Raw genomic sequence first — 20,976 nt, forward strand, 5'->3', positions numbered from 1 at the left:
AAACGGTAATGATACCCCTCTCCATCGCCTGCCAAACAGGAGTGAAGGCAGAGATAGCCTGAGTGTTGGTTGGTTTGAAATAAAGTCACAGAGAGCAGACAGTGCCAACACACCATTGCACTGCTGTCACTGAGTTATTTTATTTAACATCTCACTAAAGCAGCGTAACAGCTGATCCCCACGTCTGAACAACCAAGCTCCCTGTGTTATCACGGCACATTGCCCTTCCTTGCTAAACAACAAGGACAGTATTGATTCCACATGAAGGGTTAATGAGAGGAATAATCCTCAAACAGAATTAGAAACCAATCAGCATTCACTGCATCGGGTTGTAATAAAATGGAATTAGTGTAATGCAACTCACTTCCTGTCATACATGACTTTTCCCCGTCATTAGATAAAGAATAATTAATTTATTATGATGTTACCATCATTTTGCAGCATGTTACAGAAATAACAATAGAGAGTCTAAGTCACCTACATGAGTGATAAATGCTTGTAGTTAGAGAGCTCTTTGGGGACTGACGTCAGCTGATTCCCTTCCAAGTATCTGCAAAGCAAGACAAAGGCAGTCAGTGGTGATGGGAGCATGTACAATTGACATAAGCTTTCCCTCAAAAAAACAATGATTACCTGCAGTGGGAAAGATGTTTAATGCTTTTGTAACAAGAACTATCAAACAGACAGAGAGAAAGGTCACAGTCTGTGTATGGAATAATCCATCAAATACTCAGAACATTTGTTACCTTCCTTGGCAATATGCTGTGGCCCTAAATGAGAAGCTTCAATTGTTTGTTAAAAGAATTACTGTAAAGAGGGAAATAAGGACCTAGTCAACTGAAGGCTAAGGGAGCATCCCAGGATTTGGGATCAAGTTAGCACTAAGATGAGGATGATTTTCTTCCATCAAAGAATTGGAGATCTTTGGAATTCTGTACCCCAGAAAATTGTGGATACTCCGTCATTGAATATATGTCAGGCTGGGTTAGATTGATTTTTGGTCTCTCAGGGAAATCAAGGAATATGGAGAGGAGTGGGTAAGTGGAGCTGAAGAAGATCAGCCATGGTCATGCTAAATGGTGGAGCAGAACTCCTTCTTTTTACTGTTGTTTATCCACAATTCCAATCCATCACAGTCTATAGGTGATGGACAGGGAGCCTTACAAATGTGTCAAATATTGCCATTAGGCAATAGCAAACATTTGTGGAAAGGACATCCATTGATTCTTAAGGGGTTGTGTGGGAATGAAGAAATACCAGAAAAAAGCACATTATGCTCATGCAGTCATTACAATGATCCTCCAGCACTGTAATTTTTTGTAGAACCCAGAAGAACATCTATTGTGTCTGTTGTGTATTGAAGTTGCTATGTTTGTGCAGCCATATCATTGAGTAATTACTCATCTGAGGCCCTATGTCCTTTGGAAACTACACAAAGTCAAATTGATGCCTCTCAATGTTTCCCACTCAGTGCATGAGAATGCAAATGCAAATATGTCAACACTGACTTCTAGGTAAAAACAATGACTGCAGATGCTGGAAACCAGATTCTGGATTAGAGTGGTGCTGGAAAAACACAGCAGTTCAAGCAGCATCCGAGGAGCAGGAAAATCGACGTTTCAGGCAAAAGCCCTTCATCAGGAATACAGGCAGAGTGCCTGATAGGGTGGAGAGATAAATGAGAGGAGGGTGGGGGTGGGGGGAAAGTAGCATGGAGTACAATAGGTGAGTGGGGGAGGGGATGAAGGTGATAGGTCAGGGATGAGGGTGGAGTGGATAGGTGGAAAAGAAAATAGGCAGGTAGGACAAGTCATGGGGACAGTGCTGAGCTGGAAGTTTGGAACTGGGGTGAGGTGGGGGAAGGGAAAATGAGCCTGGGCCTCCTTCACTGCCGCTCCCTCACCACCCGACGCCTGGAGGAAGAACGCCTCATCTTCCGCCTCAGAACACTTCAACCCCAGGGCATCAATGTGGACTTCAACAGTTTCCTCATTTCCCCTTCCCCCACCTCACCCTAGTTCCAAACTTCCAGCTCAGCACTGTCCCCATGACTTGTCCTACCTGCCTATCTTCTTTTCCACTTAGCCACTCCATCCTCCTCCCTGACCTATCACCTTCATCCCCTCCCCCATTCACCTCTTGTCCTCTAGGCTACTTTCTCCCCACCCCCACCCTCCTCTCATTTATCTCTCCTTTAGGCACTCTGCCTGTATTCCTGATGAAGGGCTTTTGCCCAAAACATCAATTTTACCGGTCCTTGGATGCTGCCTGAACTGCTGTGCTTTTCCAGCACCACTAATCCAGTATATTGACTTCTAGTATGACTGTAAATCTTCATTGTATAAACTTCAAATTCTGGAAGTTCAGTTGTCAGAATGATTCCACAAATCCTGTGAAGTTATGCGATGAGGTAATACTGACACTCTGAGATTTAGAAGCAGAAAAACTGAACATCTTTCTTTCATCTCTCTGAATGGATTCAAACCCAATTCTCAGGGATGGAAAGGCAAGGTTGTAACTTTTGTGATCCTTATCAGTAACCTGAATGCAGTCTTCACCAGCGCACAACTTTCCTCACCCAAAACCGAGGCTATTTATCAAGGGATGGGTGGGTCATGGTAATGTCATTGAACTTTGTGGACATTGGTTCAGATTCAATAAATTAACAAGCAAATCAAAAGCTTGGTTTGGTAACGACAAAACTATAAATTTATTTGTTGCAAAAACCCATCTGTTACTCTAGTTTCCTTTAGATCAGAATATTTATGACGTATCTGTGGCTCTATGCCCAACAATATGCTTGACTTTTATCTGCCATCTAGAAGGCTGAGCAAGTCACCCAGTTTAAGGGCAATTAGAAATGATAAAATTGACAAGTCCACACTGAATGTTATGCCATACTAACGTGTGTTTTAAGTTAACGATCTGAGGAACATTGCATATGGTAGGGGAGGGGGGTGTGTTTCAGTTTTGTTGGTGACTCATGATGCTATAGGGAGGGTCAATAGAAGTGGTGCAGTGTTAAGGAAAGCAAATGTGGAAGCAGACTATTCGGCCCACCGAGTCCACACTGACCCTCCGAAGAGCATCCGATCCCATCCCTGTAACTCTGCATTTCCCATGGCCCACCCTAAACTGCACATCTTTGAATTATGGTAAGAAACCAGAGCACCCAAATTAAACCCACGCAGACACAGGGAGAATGTACAAGCTCCACACAGACGGTCGCCTGAGAATGGAATCGAACCCAGGTCCCTGGTGCTGTGGGGCAGCAGTCCTAACCACTTAGCCACTGTGCCACCTTAAATGACTACTTTTCATATATTATCTTGGATGAACTACAATGGCAGAGTATCCTAATGTTGTGAGCAGTGCAGGCAATCCTAAACCTAGCCACACACTTAGGCATCCCAGTATGGTTCATTGGATAGTCACCAAGATCAGTAAGTCTAGACTACCAATTCATTCGACTTAACCCAGGCCAGCCATTGGTAACGCACCATAGATCAGAAACTGAACATGGTTCTGCATGACTCAATACTATCTTGGTCTTCCCATTAAACTGACAAAAGGAAGGTGAAAGCAGCCTAAACCCATACTGAACCTGAGGTATCTTTGTATTTTTCCAGTAACTACTGCAGCCTCTTGTGGTGTTTACTATCTCTATCAGTATATATGGTACTGGACTAGGGCTGTTTAAGGTAGATAACTGTTGCCAATCCTCCTATATATTTTCTTTGTCTTAGGCTCATCTAGTGAATAGTGCTGGAGGATACACCATGAAAGAGTATCTACAGAAGAGGAAACACTTTTAGACAACAAGGGTGGCACAGTGGCTCAGTGGTTAACACTGCAGCCTCACAGACCCAGGTACCTAGGTTCAATTCCAGCCTCAGACAACTGTCTGTGTGGAGTTTGCACATTCTCCCTGTGTTTGCATGGGTTTCCTCCGGGTGATCTGGTTTCCTTCCACCATCCAAAGATGTGCAGGTTAGGTGGATTGGCCATGCTAAATTGTCCCACAGTGTTAGGTGCATTAGTCAGAGGGAAGTGGATTACTCTTTGGAGGGTCAGTGTGGACTTGTTGGGCCAAAGGGCCTGTTTCCACATTGTAGGGAATCTAATCTAATCTAATCAAGAAAGCTGGTAAGGTAGCAATAAGAACAAAAAGACTCAGATACCAATAATTAAGGAGCTAACACAGTTACCTCTGCTCAGTTGGAAAGCTACAACAGAACTTCTCATCTCCACCCACAGACTGAAGACAGCAGTAGAATGGGTAGAGCCAATGTAACATGAACATTAACTCCTTCAGAGTCATTACCCATACAACAATATCCAACTTATTGGCCTTTGCACAGATGGGTATTATGGGGCACACATAAATCTCAAAATCATTATCCTATTAACTTGAATAACACAAAATCGAGGTGTAAGCTGTTTTTTGACCCATTCACCACTGGGGTAGCTGTAACAACCATCATCTTTTATAGACCTTCAGGTTCCCAGCGTTGTAGTTAGACAACCCTGCCACTGTTATGAGTAATAGAGCTGATAGACAGTTGTGTTTTAAGGACCATCTTTTAGGACTTGAGCTGGTGCACAGTTTGGACATCTGTAACCAAACAAATTCTGCACAACAGTCTGGAAAGGTATCTGGGGCTTTACTGAGCACTGAATACTGGCCTGGAAAAAAGAACAGAAAGACTTGCATTTACATAGCCTCATGACCTCAAGTCATTTCAAGCATTTATTATTATTGAAGATATTTAATTTGCTTGTAATCACGCTTGCACCACAGGAAGTATGGCAGCCTGTTTGTATACAGTAATGGCTCCCATAAACAGCAATCAAATAATCTGCTTTTGCACTGTTAATTGACACATAGACATTGGTCAGAACATTGGGGAGAAGTTCTCTTTGAATATTGGTATTTGATTTCTTATGATTATCGAAAGGACAATTGGTTTATGGACTCATGTCAAAGACCTTAGAATGAATGTTCATAGTTCCTTGAAAGCAGAGTCAGGGATAGACAGGAATAGAAGAAAGCTTTTGGTACACATGCCTTCATTAGTCAGTGCGTTGAGTATAGGAGTTGGGAGGTCAAATTGTGGCTGTACAGGACATTGGTTGGGCCACTTTTGGAATACTGTGTTCAGTTCCAGTTTCTCTGCCATAGGAGCAAAGTTTTGAAACTTGAAAGGGTCCAGAAGAGATTTACAAGGATGTTGTGAGGGTTCGGGGGTTTGAGCGAGAGGGAGAGGCTGAATAGGATGGGGCTGTTTTCCCTGAAGCTGAAGGGTGACCTCATAGAAGTTTAATAAAATCATGAGGGGCATGGATAGGGTGGATAGCCAAGGTCTTTTTCCCAGGGTAGGGGAGCTCAAAACTGGAAGGCATAGGTTTAGGGTGAAAGGGGAAAGATTTAAAAGGGATCTAAGGGGCAACTTTTTCACGCAGAGTGTAGTGCATATGTGGAATGAGCTGCCAGAGAAAGTGAAGGAGGCGGTTACAATTACAACATTTAAAAGGGATCTGGATGGGTATATGACTAGGAAAGCGTTAAGGATCATGGGCCAAATTTTGGCAAATGGAACTAGATTAATTTAGGATATCTGGTCGGCATGGACAAGTTGGACCGAAGGGTCTGTTTCCGTGCTGTACATCCCTATCTCTCCTCTGACAGTACAGCACTCTCTCGATACTGCTTTTGTGTGAAGCCTTTGGGGATGGGATTCCAAGCCACAACCTTCCTACTCAGAGTGAGAGTCCGACCAGTGTATCGTAGCTGATGGAAGGTGTAAAAAGGCAACAGAGAGACACAGTGTTCTGTTCTCTGCCAAAACTGAAGGTTATGAAACTTGACAAAAAAGAAACACTTTGGAGAGGACAGAAACACCACATGAAGCACGGACTCACAGCTCAGTTGCGTCTTTGGGAATGCCTTTTGGTAGGGTGCGAAATCCTTTGTTACTGCATCTGACCACCGTGTCAACACAGCTGCAGAGTTCAGGACAGTGCAGCCCTGGCAGGCAGCTGCTCTCATTGTTATCCACTGAAAGGCAAAAAGAAACAACGAATGAGAACGATCGATGGATGGGGTTCTCGGCCGACATCCAGGGACCAGCCTCTGTGCTCCCACTTATTTCTTCCTGATGCTGGGCTGTGGTATCCTGCTGTGCCACATCCACAATCCCGCTGAGACACAGGGCTGAATTTTATCCCCAGGGAGGGAGGCCCGGGGTGGGGGCGAAGCACAAAGCACCGAATTTTGATAGGGTCAGGTGAACAGTCCATTTGCAAAATCAAAGGAGCAAGCAAAGACGACCTTGCAGCATTTCACTGCTGTAGTATCCCCTATCCCCCTGCCAATGTGACCTGGAATAGGTGGGAGGGGTATCCTGCTGAGGCCCCAGAGTCTCCCTGGAGAGGTTTCCCCTCTGACCCCCATCCTGTGAATTTCTATTGCACTTACCTGCACAGTGCAGCTCCTGAGGTCTCCCCTCAGCCTCGGCAGTGACCGCCTCTCCTGAAGGATGCCCCTAGGCTTTGGAACATCCTGCCTTGCAGTTAAGGACACTGGGGCCTACAAGCAGCTCAGTCAGAGATTGTCTTTGGGAAAACAACTGAGCAGCTCCAGCAGCTGGCAGATAAAGGCTCAAGATTTGTATTTTGCTTCTACAGCCTCTGCAGTAATACTCAGGCCACATACCCATGGGTCATACAGGGTCCTGCCTGATGGTTACAATGTATGGACAATGAAGATACCACTGGTGACAATGGGTTGTGAACACATTGGAAGCTCCCTGCAGTATTTCTCTGTGAATCTCGCACGCTGACATTTAATTTCCACAATCCTGAGATATTAGCACTGCTACCTCACAGCGCAAGGGACCCGCGATTGACTCCACCCTCGGGCGGCTGTGTGTGTGGAGTTTGCATATTCTCCCCGTGTCTATGTGGGTTTCCTCCAGGTGCTCTGGTTCCCTCCAAGGATGTGCATGGTAGGTGGATTGGCCATGGTAAATTATCCATAATGCCCAGGAATGGGCAAGCTAGGTAGGCTAGCCATGGGAAATGCAGGGGTTACAGGGGGGTGGGTTTGGGTGAGATGTTGTTTGGAGGATCGGTGTGGACCCGATGGGCCGAATGGCCTGCTTCCACACTGTAGGACTTCTATGATAATTCTATATCTCGCTTCCTCAATGGGTTACTGCCTCCACTAAAAAGTCAGTACTTAGTACGTGATTTTTGTGAGGTACTACAGTGGATTAGAAACACGTTCTGTAAGAGCATGCATTTTATTCAGATGTATCATTGTTACAATGACATCCTCGTATTAAAGACAAAGGGAAATTTCTTCATGTCATGCAGACTTCCATCAATTCCCTGGCAGCAGATTGAGCTGAGGGTCATGATCTGTGTACCATACTTCAATTCCATTAATGAAGAAAGCCATGCCTGTGACACTGTCTAACCTCAGGGAAATCAATGCAAGTCTGTGCCACTTTGCAAGTTAATTTATTTCACCTCCCCCAACTTACTTTTATACAGCAGTTTCAATGTGAAGAAAAATGTTTCAAAGCACGTATACAGGAATAAAGTCTCTCAGCATCAGTTAGGACAAAAATCCAGGCTCTCGCCTCGTCTGACGCAAGGTGTCCATCAGAAATTTTAAGCTTTTATTTCAGAATTGCAACTTTATCTCCCACTCAAAAGGTTGAACCGGGGACAAAAAGAAGAATAGAATGGTTGGTCAGACACATGCATGCAAATACAACTTGTAGTCCTCCATAGAAGGGTTGTGCAGATTCTTTTACACTGTTGATTGATAACCTTCTCAGTAAAACATAATCTGATAAAAACAAACAGCAAGAGAATTGCAAAATTGCATGCAATTCTGGTCTCTCTGCTAATGCAATGATGTTGTGAAATTTGTAAGGGTTCAGAAAAGATTTACAAGGATGTTGACAGGGTTGGAGGGTTTGAGCTACAGAGAGAGGCTGAACAGGCTAGGGCTGTTTTCCCTGGAGCATCAGAGGCTGAGGGTTGACCTTATAGAGGTTTATAAAATCATGAGGGACATGGATAGGGTAAAAAGACAAAGTCTTTTCCCCAGGGTAGGGGAGTCCAAAACTAAAAAGGCACAGGTTTAAGGTAGATGGGGAAAGATTTAAAAGGGACCTAAGAGGCAAGATTTTCACGCAGAGGGTGGTGCATGTATGGAATGAGCTGTCAAAGGAAGTGGTGTAGGCTGGTACAATTCCACCATTTAAAAGGCATCTGGATGAGTATATGAAGAGGAAGTTTAGAGGGATATGTGCCAAATGCTGGCAAATGGGACTAGATTAATTCAGGCTATCTGCTCAGCATGCACGGGTTGGACCGAAGAGTCAGTTTCCTTGCTGTACATCTCTGTGACTCTATGGCACAAAATGCAGGCCAAGAGATGATGAAACCCATTTCAACATCTAACAACGGCTCCAAATACAAATCAAACAAGAAATCAAAGTGATGCAACCTTTAACCTCTCAGCAATATCCAGAAAATGTGTCAAAGGATACAATTTAAATAAACAAGTGAACTCACACAGGAGGTGAAAGTGCGGACAAAATGCTTTTATAGTCTGTCTTAATCTCTGAAAACAATTGAGAGATACAAATCTGGTCACTCTTACAGGGACGGGAATGGAGATGAAAGAATCCATCTGAGACGTGAGTGTTTTAACTAGAATTTCAAAGAAAAATAGCATTTGCAATCTGTTAAGGCGTAATATAGCGCAATTATACCAAATATTTTTCCTGATGATAAAATCTTCTATTTCTCTTTTATAAAATGATGAATCATAACTGGGCACAAACACTGATTTGATTTGAGAACTGGGACTGCAAAGAAAACAGCAAATTATTTGCCAGAAAGGTGACCTTGGTAAGCTGGAATCTCAGGTTTGAAATGGTACAGTGGCATAGAATGTTGTTATTTCCAAAATCTGCAGAAAGGAACCGGAACACTCCCATTGTCATTTCATCTTTGCTGCTATATTGTTATGATTTGGAGGTGCTGGTGTTGGACTGGGCTGTACAAAGTTAAAAATCACACAACACCAAGTTATAGACCAACAGGTTTATTTGGAAGCACTAGCTTTTGGAGCGCTGCTCCTTCATTAGGTAGCTGTGGAGTATCATTCAAAGGCTCACTGATGATGTTTGGTTTGATTTGATTCCTTCGGCCCAACCAGTCTACACCGATCCTCCGAAGAGAAACCCACCCAGATCCATTTCCCTTTGACTAATGCAACCAACGCTATGGGCAATTTAGCATGGCCAATTCACTCTAAACTGCACATTTTTGGACTGTGGGAGGAAACCGGAGGAAACCCATGCAGACACGGGGAAAATGTGCAAACTCCATACAGACAGTCGCCCCTGAGGCTAGAATCGAACCTGGGACCCTGGTGCTATGAGGCAGCAGCGCTAACCACTGAGCCACCGTGCCACCCTAGTATGGTAACAAAACATCTGAAAATGAACCTTCCAGATCAGCGAACAAACCTCTTTCCAGAACTTCACCCTGAGCTACAAATCTTCTCAAAACTCAATAACTATACATTGTTAGGTTTGTCAGTGATTTCCCTTTCCATTCTTTTTCTCCTGCTATCTTAATGAGCTCACAACTCTGTAGATAATATGAGCCCTTGACTAAATTTCCCAGACAGTAGCTCCCAATAGAAGACAAAGACTTGAGACTTTTTCGCGCAGAGGGTGGTACGTGTATGGAATGAGCGACAGAGGATGTGGTAGAGGCTGGTACAATTGCAACATTTAAGAGGCATTTGGATGGGATGAATATGGGATTCATATGAATAGGAAGGGTTTGGAGGGATATGGGCCGGGTGCTGGAAGGTTGGACGAGATTGGGTTGGATATCTGGTCGGCATGGACGAGTTGGACCGAAGGGTCTGTTTCCATGCTGTACATCTCTACTATGACTCTATAAGTAGGTTCTTATCAGTATGTAATTTATGGAGCACTATAAAGATCAGTGCTGGGACCACAACTATTTACATTAAATATTAATGACGTGGATGAGGAAAGTTAAAGTAATATAGTTTGCAAATTGAGTCATTGAGTCACAGAGATATACAGCATGGAAACAGACCCTTCGGTCTAACCTGTCCATACTGACCAGATAACCAAAATATATCTAGTCCTTTTTGCCAACATTTGGCCCATATCCCTCTAAACCCTTCCTCTTCATATACTCATCCACATGTTTTTTTAAATGTTGCAATTGTACCAGCCTCCACCACTTCCTCTGGTAGCTCGTTCCACACAGGTACCACCCTTGATGTGAAAGCATTGTCTCTTAGGTCCCTTTTAAATCTTTCCCCTCTCACCTTAAGCTTTTGCTCTCCAGTTTTCAACTCCCTCAAACCAGGGAAAAAACCTTGTCTATTTACCCTATCCATGCCCCTCATGGTTTTATACATCTCAGCCTCCAAAACTCCAGGGAATACAGCCCCAGTCGATTCAACCTCTCCTCATACCTCAAACCCTCCAACCTTGGCAACATTCTTGTAAATATTTTCTGAAGCCTTTTGGGCGGCACAATGGTTAGCACTGCTGCCTCACAGCACCAGAGACCCGGGTTCAATTCCCGCCTCAGGCAACTGTCTGTGTGGAGTTTGCATATTCTCCCCGTGTCTGCGTGGGTTTCCTCCGGGTGCTCCAGTTTCTTCCCACAGTCCAAAAATGTGCAGGTTAGGTAAATGTACCATGCTAAATTGCCGGTAGTGTTAGGTGAAAGGGTAAATGTAGGGGAATGGGTATGGGTGGGTTGCTCTTCGGAGGGTCGGTGTTGGGCTTGTTGGGCTGAACATCCCTCCCATAGCAGGGAAACCAGAATTGCACACAATATTCCAAAAGTGGCCTCATCAATGTCCTGTACAGCCACAACATGACATCCCAACTTCTATACTCAATGCCCTGACCAATCAAGGAAAGCCTACCAAATGTCTTCTTTGCTATTCCATCTACCTGCGACTCCACTTTCAAAGAATTATGAACTTGCAATCCAAGGTCTCTTTGTTCAGCAACACTCCACAGAATCTTATCATTAAGTGTATAAGTCCTGCCATGATTTGATGACAGAAATAAGTGGGGGAAGGCGAGTGGTGATGATGCAATGAGTCTGCAGAGGAATACAGACAAATAAAATGAATGGGCAAAAATTGTCACACAGGAATACAAAGTGGGAAAACATGAGGTCATGCATTTTGGTAGTGTGATATGGTAAACTTCAGAACTCTAATAACTGCTCAATGGTTGAAAGCATCAGCAATAACTCCTACTGTTTCCTGAGATTTAAGGATAAACTATGAGAAATGACTTAAAATGCCAATGAACCAGCCCCGGGAAAAGAAGGAAGGAAAGCTACATAAACAAAGTGTTCTAACAACTGCCTGATAACTGGCTGCCTTATGCCAGAAGGACAAATAATTGCCCTGAAGAAGAGTTTAAGTGTTAATGGCAAGGTTCAAACAGATAGCTAACTTCAAATGTCATTAGGAACAGAGAAGCTCTACCAGATTCCCAGGATGTGGAGGTACCGGTGTTGGACTGGGGTGGGCAACGTCAGAAGTCACACGACACCAGGTTATAGTCCAACAAGCTTATTTGAAATCACAAGCTTTCACAGCACTGCTGCTTTTTAGGTGAAGAGAACAGTGCTCTGAAAGCTTGTGATTTCAAACAAACCTGTTGGACTGTAACCTGGTGTCTCCAGCAACGCTTTCCAGTCCCGAACTATTCACAGGGTGTAAAAGCTTTTTACCACATTTACTACTTTTGCAAATCACTTTAACTCTGTATCATCTCCACCTTGATAATTTTACAAGCAGGAAAAGTTTCTGCCCATCTATGTTAACCAATTTCCTTATAAGCTTGAAAACCTCCATTAGATCACCTCTTGGCCTTCTCCTCTCTAAGAATTATAATCTCTCAAATCTACTCTAAAACTGAAGTCTCTCATCTCTGGAACTATTCCTGTAAACCTTTCCTGCACTCTCTCCAATGTGCTTACCTCTTTCCAACAATGTCATGCCCAAGAATACACTCCAGCTTATACCATATACAACTTCAACATCACTCCTTACTTTTGTGCAATACACTCCTATTGACAAAACCAAGGATACCGTATACTTTAATAACTGCTCTATTCACTTAACTTACCACCTTCAATGATCTATGCTCATGTACACACAGGTTCCTATTGCTCAGTCCTTTGAGTATCGGAGTTGGGAAGTCACACTGAGGGTTGTACAGGACATTGGTGAGGCTTCTTCTGGAATACCATGTCCCGTACTGGTCGTCTAGTTATAGGAAGGATACTATGAAGCTGAAGTGAGTTCAGAAAAGATTTACCAGGATGTTGCCAGGAATGGAGGAGTTGAGTTACAAGGAAAGGTTGGATAGACTGGGACTTCTTTCATTGGAGCTTAGGAGGTTGAGAGGTGACATTATAGAAGTTTATAAAATCATGAGGGGTATAGATAGTGTTAATGTTAGGTGTCTTTTGCCGAGGAAGTGGGGGGATTCCAAGGCTGGGGGGCACATTTTAAGGCGAGAGGAGGAGGATTTTAAAAAAAGACGTGGGCAAAATTTTTTAAACAGAGGATGGTTCGCATGTGGATTGAACATCCTGAGGATGCAATGGATGTGGGTGCAGTTAAAATGTTTAAAAGACATTTGAATAAATGCATGAATAGGAAAGGTTTGAGGGATATGGACCAGGAGCAGACAGATAGGACTAATTGAGTTTGGGAACATGGTCAGCAAGGACTAGTTGGACAGAAGTGTCTGTTAGCGTGCTGTATAATTCCAGGTGCTTTCTATGAAATACATCACCTCACATTTATCTGCATTTAGCTTCATCTGCCAATGGAAAACTTGCCTATTCGAAGAGTTACGTTGTATTCTTCAGAATGCTTCCAATCCACAAACTGTCCCCTGCCCGCCAAGTTCCAGACCAGTAATTTTCAGCATTAAATACTGTTTTCCCTTACCGTCACAGGTGAAATCCTGAACAGCCACATCCTGGATCGGGATTTCCTTGAGGAAGAACGGTTTCTGACAGCGTGGGTTTCCACTGACGACCCTTCTCTTCCTCAGCCACCGCCCCAACCAGGCCAGGTGACAGTTACAGTTGAAGGGATTGGCCAAAAGGTTGCTATGGAGATTGGAGAACACATTCATATTATTTTGTCAATTATAACGCCTTCACTTGGTCAATCTAGCTTTTACATAAAAAAATGGGCAAAGAATGTACAAAAAGGCTTTTAAGTAATTGAATCTTCTCACTGATGAGTTTGGCTTGGATCCATTGAATGTAACATGGCTCCACCTTATGAGTTTTCTTTTAAGAACTAGGGGACACAGGTTAAAATACAGAGTATCTTATTCTTATCTGTGGAACTCCCTGCTCAGTGAAGTAGTTAAGACAAAAAAACTGCAGATGCTGAAGAAGGATAACACCGAAACATTAACATCTCCACCTCCTGAAGCTGCCTGCCTTGCTGTGTTCTTCCAGTCTCCTGTTTGTCTATAGTGAAGTAGTTGAGGCTTCCTCATTGAATGTTCTTAAAGCTAAGTTTTTTTTTGAACAATAAAGAAATTAAGGGTTACGGTGCGAGGGTGGGTAAGTGGAGCGGAGTCCATGAAAAGATCAGCCATGATCTTATTGAATGGGGGAGCAGGCTCGATGGTTCAGATGGTCTACTCCTGCTCCTAGTTCTTATGTTCTAAACTGAGATGAGGAGACATTTTGTGCAATTACGTGAAAGGCGAACATGTCATCTTCTGCCTTGGGACCCTCCAACCCCATGGTATCAATGTGGATTTCACCAGGTTCCTCATTTCCACTCCTCCCACCTTATCCCAGTTCCAACCTTCCAACTCGGCACTGCCCTCATGAACTGTTCTACCTGTCCATCTTCCTTCCCACCTATCCATTCCATCTGCCTCTCTGACCAATCACCATTAGCCCGGTATTCATCTACCTATCACACTCACAGCTAGCTTCCCACGCCCCCCCCACCCCCCAACCGGCTCACAGCCCCGTTCCTGATGAACAGCTTATGCCCGAAACATCGACTCTTCTGCTCCTCGGATGATGCCTGACCTGCTGTGCTTTTCCAGCGCCACACTCTTGACTCTGTGGACTTAGTCTGTGGAACTCTCTTCCCAGAGAGCAGTAGAGACAGGGTTCATTTTAAGGCTAAGCTAGACAGATTAACAAGGTGAAGATGGGCCAGTGCAGTTCAGACCACATTCAGATCTCCAATGATGTTACGGATGGTGAACCAGGTCTGAAGGGCCAAACAGTCTACTCATTCATATATTCTTGTGAGATATATCTTTACACTAGCTATTCAAGTGAAGAATGAATTGCCAGAGCTTCCTCTGACTGAAAACATGCAACCTCTACCACTACAAGGATAAGGGTAGCAATGCTTGTAAGAACCATCACCTCCCAAGTTCCCTTCTAGATGTTTTGTAATCAATCTGTTCAGAGATATTATTACACGCCTCTGGAGCAGGTGGGATCTGAACCCAGGCCTGCTGGCCTGGAGGTAGGGATACTACCACTGCACTGCCAGAGTACCTTTGCAAGTTCCCTTCTAAGGCACACACCATCCTGACTTCCAACTATATCACAGTTTCTTCACTGTCAACTGAGTCAAAATCCTGGAACTCTCTCCCTACCAACACAGAGTGTCACTCCACCTCATGGACTGCAGTGGTTCAAGAAACCACTTTCTCCAGGGCTGTGACTAGTGGTGTCCCACAGGGATCAGTGCTGGGACCTCTGCTGTTCGTGATCTACATGAATGCTTTGGAGGAAAACGCAGTTGGTCTAATTAGTAAGTTTGCGGACAATACAAAGATTGTTCGAGTTGCAGGTAGTGAGGAAGGTTGTCAGAGGATACAGCAGGATATAGATGTGTTGGAGGTAAGGGCAGAAAAATTACAGATGGAGTTTAATCTGGACAAATGTGAGGTAAAGGGCAAGTACAAGTGGAAATTATACAGTGAATGGCAGAACTCTTAGGAATACTGATAGGCAGAGGGAACTAGGTGTGCAGGTTCACAGATCACTGAAGGTGGCAGCACAGGTAGATAGGGTAGTAAAAAAGGCCCTTGCATGCTTGCCTTCATTGGAAAGGCCATTGAGTATTAGGATAGACAAGTTATAATGCAGGTTTATAGAACTTTTGTCAGGCCACACTTGAATATTATGTACAGTTCTGGTCGCCACACGACCAAAAGGACGTGGATGCTTTGAAGAGCGTACAGAAAGCTTTTACCAGGATGTTGCCTGGTATGGGGGATTTTAGCAATGAAGTGAGGTTCGCTAGACTGGGTTTGTTTTCACTGGAATGCAGAAGGTTGAGGGATGACCTGATATTAAGATTGTGAATATATAAGATTATGAATAAGTTTATAAGATTGTGAATAGCTTGGATAGAGTGGAAAGTATGAAGCTTTTTCCAAGGGTGGATGGGTCAATTACTACAGGACACAGCTTCAAGGTGTGAGGAGGGAAGTTTAAAAGAGATGTGCGATGCATGTTTTTCACACAAAGGGTGGTGATTGCCTGGAACTCACTGCCAGAGGAGGTGATATAAGCAGACACAACAGCAGCATTCAAGAAGCACCTGATGGATACATGAATAGGAAGGGAATAGAGGGATACAGATCCTGTAAGTGAAGACCGTTTTCATATGGAAGGGCAAAACGTGTCAGCGCAGGCTTAGAGGGCTAAAGGGCCTGTTCCTGTGCTGTATTGTTCTTTGTTCTAAATCTTTAATCAAATGCTGAGGCGAAATTAGGTGGTACTCTATGTACTTACATGGTGGAGAGAGAATGGAGGGTGTTGAAAGCTCCAGGGGTGATGGTGGTGACCCGGTTATCGTACAGTGATAGCAACCGGACAGAACTAAGGCCAGTGAAAGTGTCATTGTTGACACAACTGATCCGGTTATTCCGCAGCATCCTACAACACAGAGAAAGAAAAGGGAACATTTCAGCGCCTAATAATCATATCAACATTGCTTCTCTTTCAAACATTTGGGACAAGACATCCATAGAATCTCGACAGTGTGGAAGCAGGTTGTTTGGCCCATTGAAGCCACACCAATCCTTTGAAGGGCATACCACCCCCTACCCTATCACTATGCATTTCCCATGGCCAATCCACCTGACCCACACATCTTTTGACTGGAACACCTGGAGAGAACCCACGCAGACACAGGGAGGAGAACAGGCAAACTCCATACAGACAGTCAGCCCAAATCCGGGTCCCTGGCGCTGTGAGGCAGCAGTGCTAACCACTGAGCCACTGTGCCGCCCCATGAGTGAACAGGAGTTGCTGAGGACATTGCAGTATCTATCCAGTCAAACCATTGATGCTCAAAATAAAGATTAAAAATTTCACGTGTTATTGAAATAAATCCAGTTCTGCTCTTGGCCAAATGGAGAGATTCCACTGATTCAGAAATCCTCTTTAAATTGTGTTCCGTCTCTTCGGCACAATCCCACAATTTCAAAGATAGAACAAAGAACATAGAACAATACAGCACAGAACAGGCCCTTCAGCCCACGATATTGTGCCGACCATTGATCCTCATGTGAGGATCTATAAAAGCTATTCACTAGGAACCCAGTAGTGCACAACCAAGGAAACTATTAAAAAGTTCAGTGCAGTTGTTTTTTTTTCCATTTAAAATTGTTTTTAGTGAGCTTGGAGTAGATTTCTCACACATAATGGATTGCTAACTTATTTTAAAAATGTTTCTGTCTTGGTAATAAACAATCGTCAGCTATGCCAATAAACCACACAGGGCAATCATTCTTAAAACATGAGCAGGTATATTTTTGAATGAAAAGAAAAAATATGAACCATTTTTAAACTGTCTGATTGCATTGGTCCATTACATATTTTTTATTAAATAAAAACCAAAAGAACTGCAGATGCTGGAAGTCAAAAACAAAAACAGAAGTTGCTGGAAAAGCTCAGGTCTGGCAGCATCGGAGGAGAGAAATCAGAGTTACCGTTTTGGGTCCAGTGGCTCTTCCTCAGAGCTAATCAGATTCATCTTGACTCAAAACGTTAGCTTGCTCTCTCTCCATGGATGCTGCCATTATTATTTTTATTTCAGCACAGATTTCAGCATCTGCAGTAATTTGTTCTTACCTTGTTACTAGGAAAAGTTGTTTTTAATGTAGAAGATAGGATGAGGGAATTGGTTAAGGAGCAAACGATTGGTGGAGATGGAGCCCAAAAAGAGAGGAGAACAGATGCCGAAAGAACTGCAGATGCTGTTAATCAGAAACAAAAGCAGATGTTGGTGGAAAAGCTCAGCAGGTCTGGCAGCATCTGTGGAGGGAAATCAAAGTCAACGTATCAGGTTGAGTGGCCCTTCCTCAGAACCTCTCCACAGATGTTGCCAGACCTGCTGAGCTTCTCCAGCTATCTCTGTTTTTTTTTGGGAGAGAGGGAAACAGTTGGACAGACAAAGGAGCAGATAGTGATCAGCCTGGGAGAATGAATAGCTCCTAACAGGGGGGCCATTTAGTGGCTAACAAAGATGGTGTGTAATAGCAGACCATGTGATAACAAAGCCTGGTGTGTGGGGGTTGGGGTAACAACATGGGAGAAGGTGTCTCAAGCCCTAGAATTGTTGAAATTGATGTAAATGTTTTATGTTTGATTTTAATCAGAATCTTAAGTAATAGGCTATCCAGCACACTGTCCAGAATATTTTGGGTGGAATATTCTATCCAAAGTTGAAACTATGTCTGGCCACTTTCCATCTGTAAAACCATCTGTGATTAACTGGCATAGTTTACGTTGACGTACACAAAAATCAAAAGTAAACAGCTTAAAATTAGAAATCCAACAAACTGGAGGCTTTTGGTGTATAAAACAGATTTGCTCTGACAGCTGTCCTGATACCAGGTACTCTCCAGATATTGCAGATTATCAGCGCTCTGCACTTACAGTGTCTTGAGTCCAGAGAGACCAGCAAACATTCGGCTATGGACCATTTCCAGTTCATTTCCAGTCAGCAACAATTCCAAGACTCCTGACGCCCCTTCGAATGTTCCCTCCCGGATATCTCTGATCTTGTTGTTGCTCAGGTTTCTAATGAGAGACAGTGAAAAATATTAATTCTCAAAGGAAGTATGACAAATATTAATTTGGGAAAATTATACTCCGTTCCTCTTTCCAAATGCATTTTCAGTGTAGGTGTCCAACCTAAATAGCTTTTATGATTAGCCTTGTACGGAATTGGAAAATGAAAATGTTTCATGGAAACAGTCATAAGCAAGACGTTGATGAAAAATGGACATGTCTGAAACCCATTTCCTAAATTCTCCATAATGTTAAAATACATTTTTGATCAAAATTCAGACTGTTTTTAATATTCTAATTTAATTTATGTTGTTAATGAGGTAGGTGGCACTGAAATTTAACACTGTCTGTGTACACTGTTTTATTAGGTATGCAGTCTGGCTTCCAATTCAGTTCATGCAGATGGAATGAAGCTTTCCTGTCAGATGGCAATTAAGAGTCCATGGTGAAATAAGTTTGGGCAGTCTCATAGTACAGTTCCCAGAGGAAACAAGTCCAGTTCACAAATCTGACTACAATTCAGCACTAATTGGGCAATACACCTTGGGATATGCACAAGGATAGATGGTGTAGGAAATAGAAATGTCACATTGATGCAAGTTGGGAATGTTTGGCAAGCATGTTACTGGGCAATATAAAGGGAACTGTGAACTCTATCTAACCTCAGCTATTTTGGAAGGGAAAGCGCTTAATGTAGACTAAGACGGTCCATTTCTAAGCTCTTCACACACGCATATAAACACAATGTCAGTGGATCTACACGTGCACAGAGGTGGACATTACATTCTGAATGTGGATCCACACATGCATGCACACAAGGTATCCTTGGTAGGTTAATACAAAAGGTAAAATCTTCAGAATTGGGCAGAAGGACGTTACTTAGAGAAGCTCAGCTGGTACGATCATAACATTTAGCTATTATTACATTAGGGAATTTACCAATGGATCAGACGAGTTAAGATTTGATTAGAAAGTAAGTTTTGAAATGAGATGCCTGTTATTATACAGCCAGGAACTCACAGGCTTTCCAAATTGAATCTCAGTAATAGGAAAATCCACTTATAATCTACAAAACAAGATTGCAAAGCTTAATCACACCTCTCTGTAACCTTCCATTGAGAAACCTTGCAGTTGTGAGGAATGATTTGCAGTGTGACTCTGGGTCTACTTACACAATGTGAATGGCAGCGTTTGAGGAAGGCAGCTTGCTCGGGCACTTAGGGGTGAGCAACAAATGCTGTCCTTGCCATTGATGCCCATATCTTGGGAAAGAGCAAATACAAACTATGACTACATTAATGATGATTGAGACATTATGCACAGATCATGGAGTGGGTCCTTTTCAAATGTCTTCTGAACCTTTCCTGACTCATACTGGCACACTTCTAATGGACGGAAGAATCTCATGTTCAAACCCAGACTTCAAGCTATTGGATAATGATAAATGGATGGCAAGATGACAACCTGCAGTTTGAGAAGCAGGAAACTTTGTTCACAGGAAAGATTCAACAACAGTCTGCCCAAAACAGCCTCTTGGTTATTCTGCTATGAAAGCAATCTTTGTAACTGCAATAACCCCACAGAGGCCGGTGTCCTGTTACCAAGTCACCCTTTATTTACACGTGGAGAGGCGTTGACACTGATGAAGGGCTCAATTCCTGATGACGGCCTTATGCCCAAAATATCAATTCTCCTGCTCCTCGGATGGTGCCAGGCTGTGCTTTTGCAGCACCACACTCTTCGATGCTGATCTCCAGCATCTGCAGTCCTCACTTTCTACAAGTCCTTCACACTGGTCCAGCTCCCTCAGAGCTGGCTGTCAGAGTGAACAAAACCTCTGACACTCCTGTTTCTATCTGTCAGCCAGGGCTCCCTGACTGGACCAGGTTAACAGCCCCGGTCAGGCAACTCACATTCTCTGAGGTCCACCTGGCTGACCTCGTTGCAATCATACAATAATCATCCATGACACAGGCAGACAGTCAACATTCTAGAAAACTTGGTCGATTGTCTTCTTTCAAACATGGGAGTGTGGGGGAGTCCACTTGCTCAGAAACCCAGCGGCATAATCTTCCTCACCATTACGGTAGTGTAGCAAATGAACCGTCAAATCAGAATATTGGCTCAGAGTTAACTTGAACTTGAAAATCTTTTCCTTCCTGCCTCTAAAAGAATCCATTAGGGTCCCTGAATGCCTGCTTTTTTTGACTGCCTGTTTAGTTTCTCCAGGTGCAAGTTACAAAGTCAGTCAAAGAACAGATCCTCCTCTCCGAACTTAACAAATTTTGTCTGGAAAAAATAAACAGGCAACTGAGTGAGACAGTACTGGAACACCATTGTGTAATTCCTTGACATTAATCCGAGCACTAACATGGCTGATGCTTCAACGGTAATCAGTGTATGTCCAACTGTATTGGAAACCTGTTGGGGCTAGTACAGAAAAGCATACAGCAAATCGAGCAGGGAGCTGGGTTAAGAAGTAAATTATGCAAGGGCAACATGGAGAAGATGAGGTAAAACCAGGGTGAGCCAAGACAGCAGAAAGGAGTGAGCCAAGAATCAAACTGTGCCAGAGTAGTAGAGGAAAAAGTAGAATAAGAAACTGATTGAATGGTTAAAAAGCCAAAAATAACCAAGTTATGCAGGAGCTGCAGAATTGCTACAGCAGTCACGGTAATGCAAAGTCAGAAGTCACATGACACCAGGTTAGAGTCCAACAACACTGTTCTGAAAGCTTGTGATTTCAAATAAGCCTGTTGGACTATAACCTGGTGTTGT

The 20,976-nt window shown here is 43.4% G+C and overlaps 1 protein-coding gene across 2 annotated transcripts in view; it reads right to left on the minus strand.

Moving 5' to 3' along the window:
* LOC140492241 (slit homolog 3 protein-like) overlaps window positions 1-20,976 on the minus strand; it is a 670,939-nt gene that overhangs the window by 75,502 nt on the left and 574,461 nt on the right. For both annotated transcript variants that reach the window (XM_072591156.1, XM_072591157.1), the window contains 5 exons: window positions 18,064-18,207; window positions 15,913-16,056; window positions 13,067-13,230; window positions 5,923-6,058; window positions 482-550 (listed from right to left, as the gene is read on the minus strand). In XM_072591156.1, coding sequence (XP_072447257.1) covers window positions 482-550; window positions 5,923-6,058; window positions 13,067-13,230; window positions 15,913-16,056; window positions 18,064-18,207 — 657 coding nt within the window. The remainder of the gene's footprint in view (window positions 1-481; window positions 551-5,922; window positions 6,059-13,066; window positions 13,231-15,912; window positions 16,057-18,063; window positions 18,208-20,976) is intronic.

The sequence above is a fragment of the Chiloscyllium punctatum genome, chromosome 20 (genome assembly GCF_047496795.1).
Source record: "Chiloscyllium punctatum isolate Juve2018m chromosome 20, sChiPun1.3, whole genome shotgun sequence".
Lineage (NCBI taxonomy): Eukaryota > Metazoa > Chordata > Chondrichthyes > Orectolobiformes > Hemiscylliidae > Chiloscyllium > Chiloscyllium punctatum.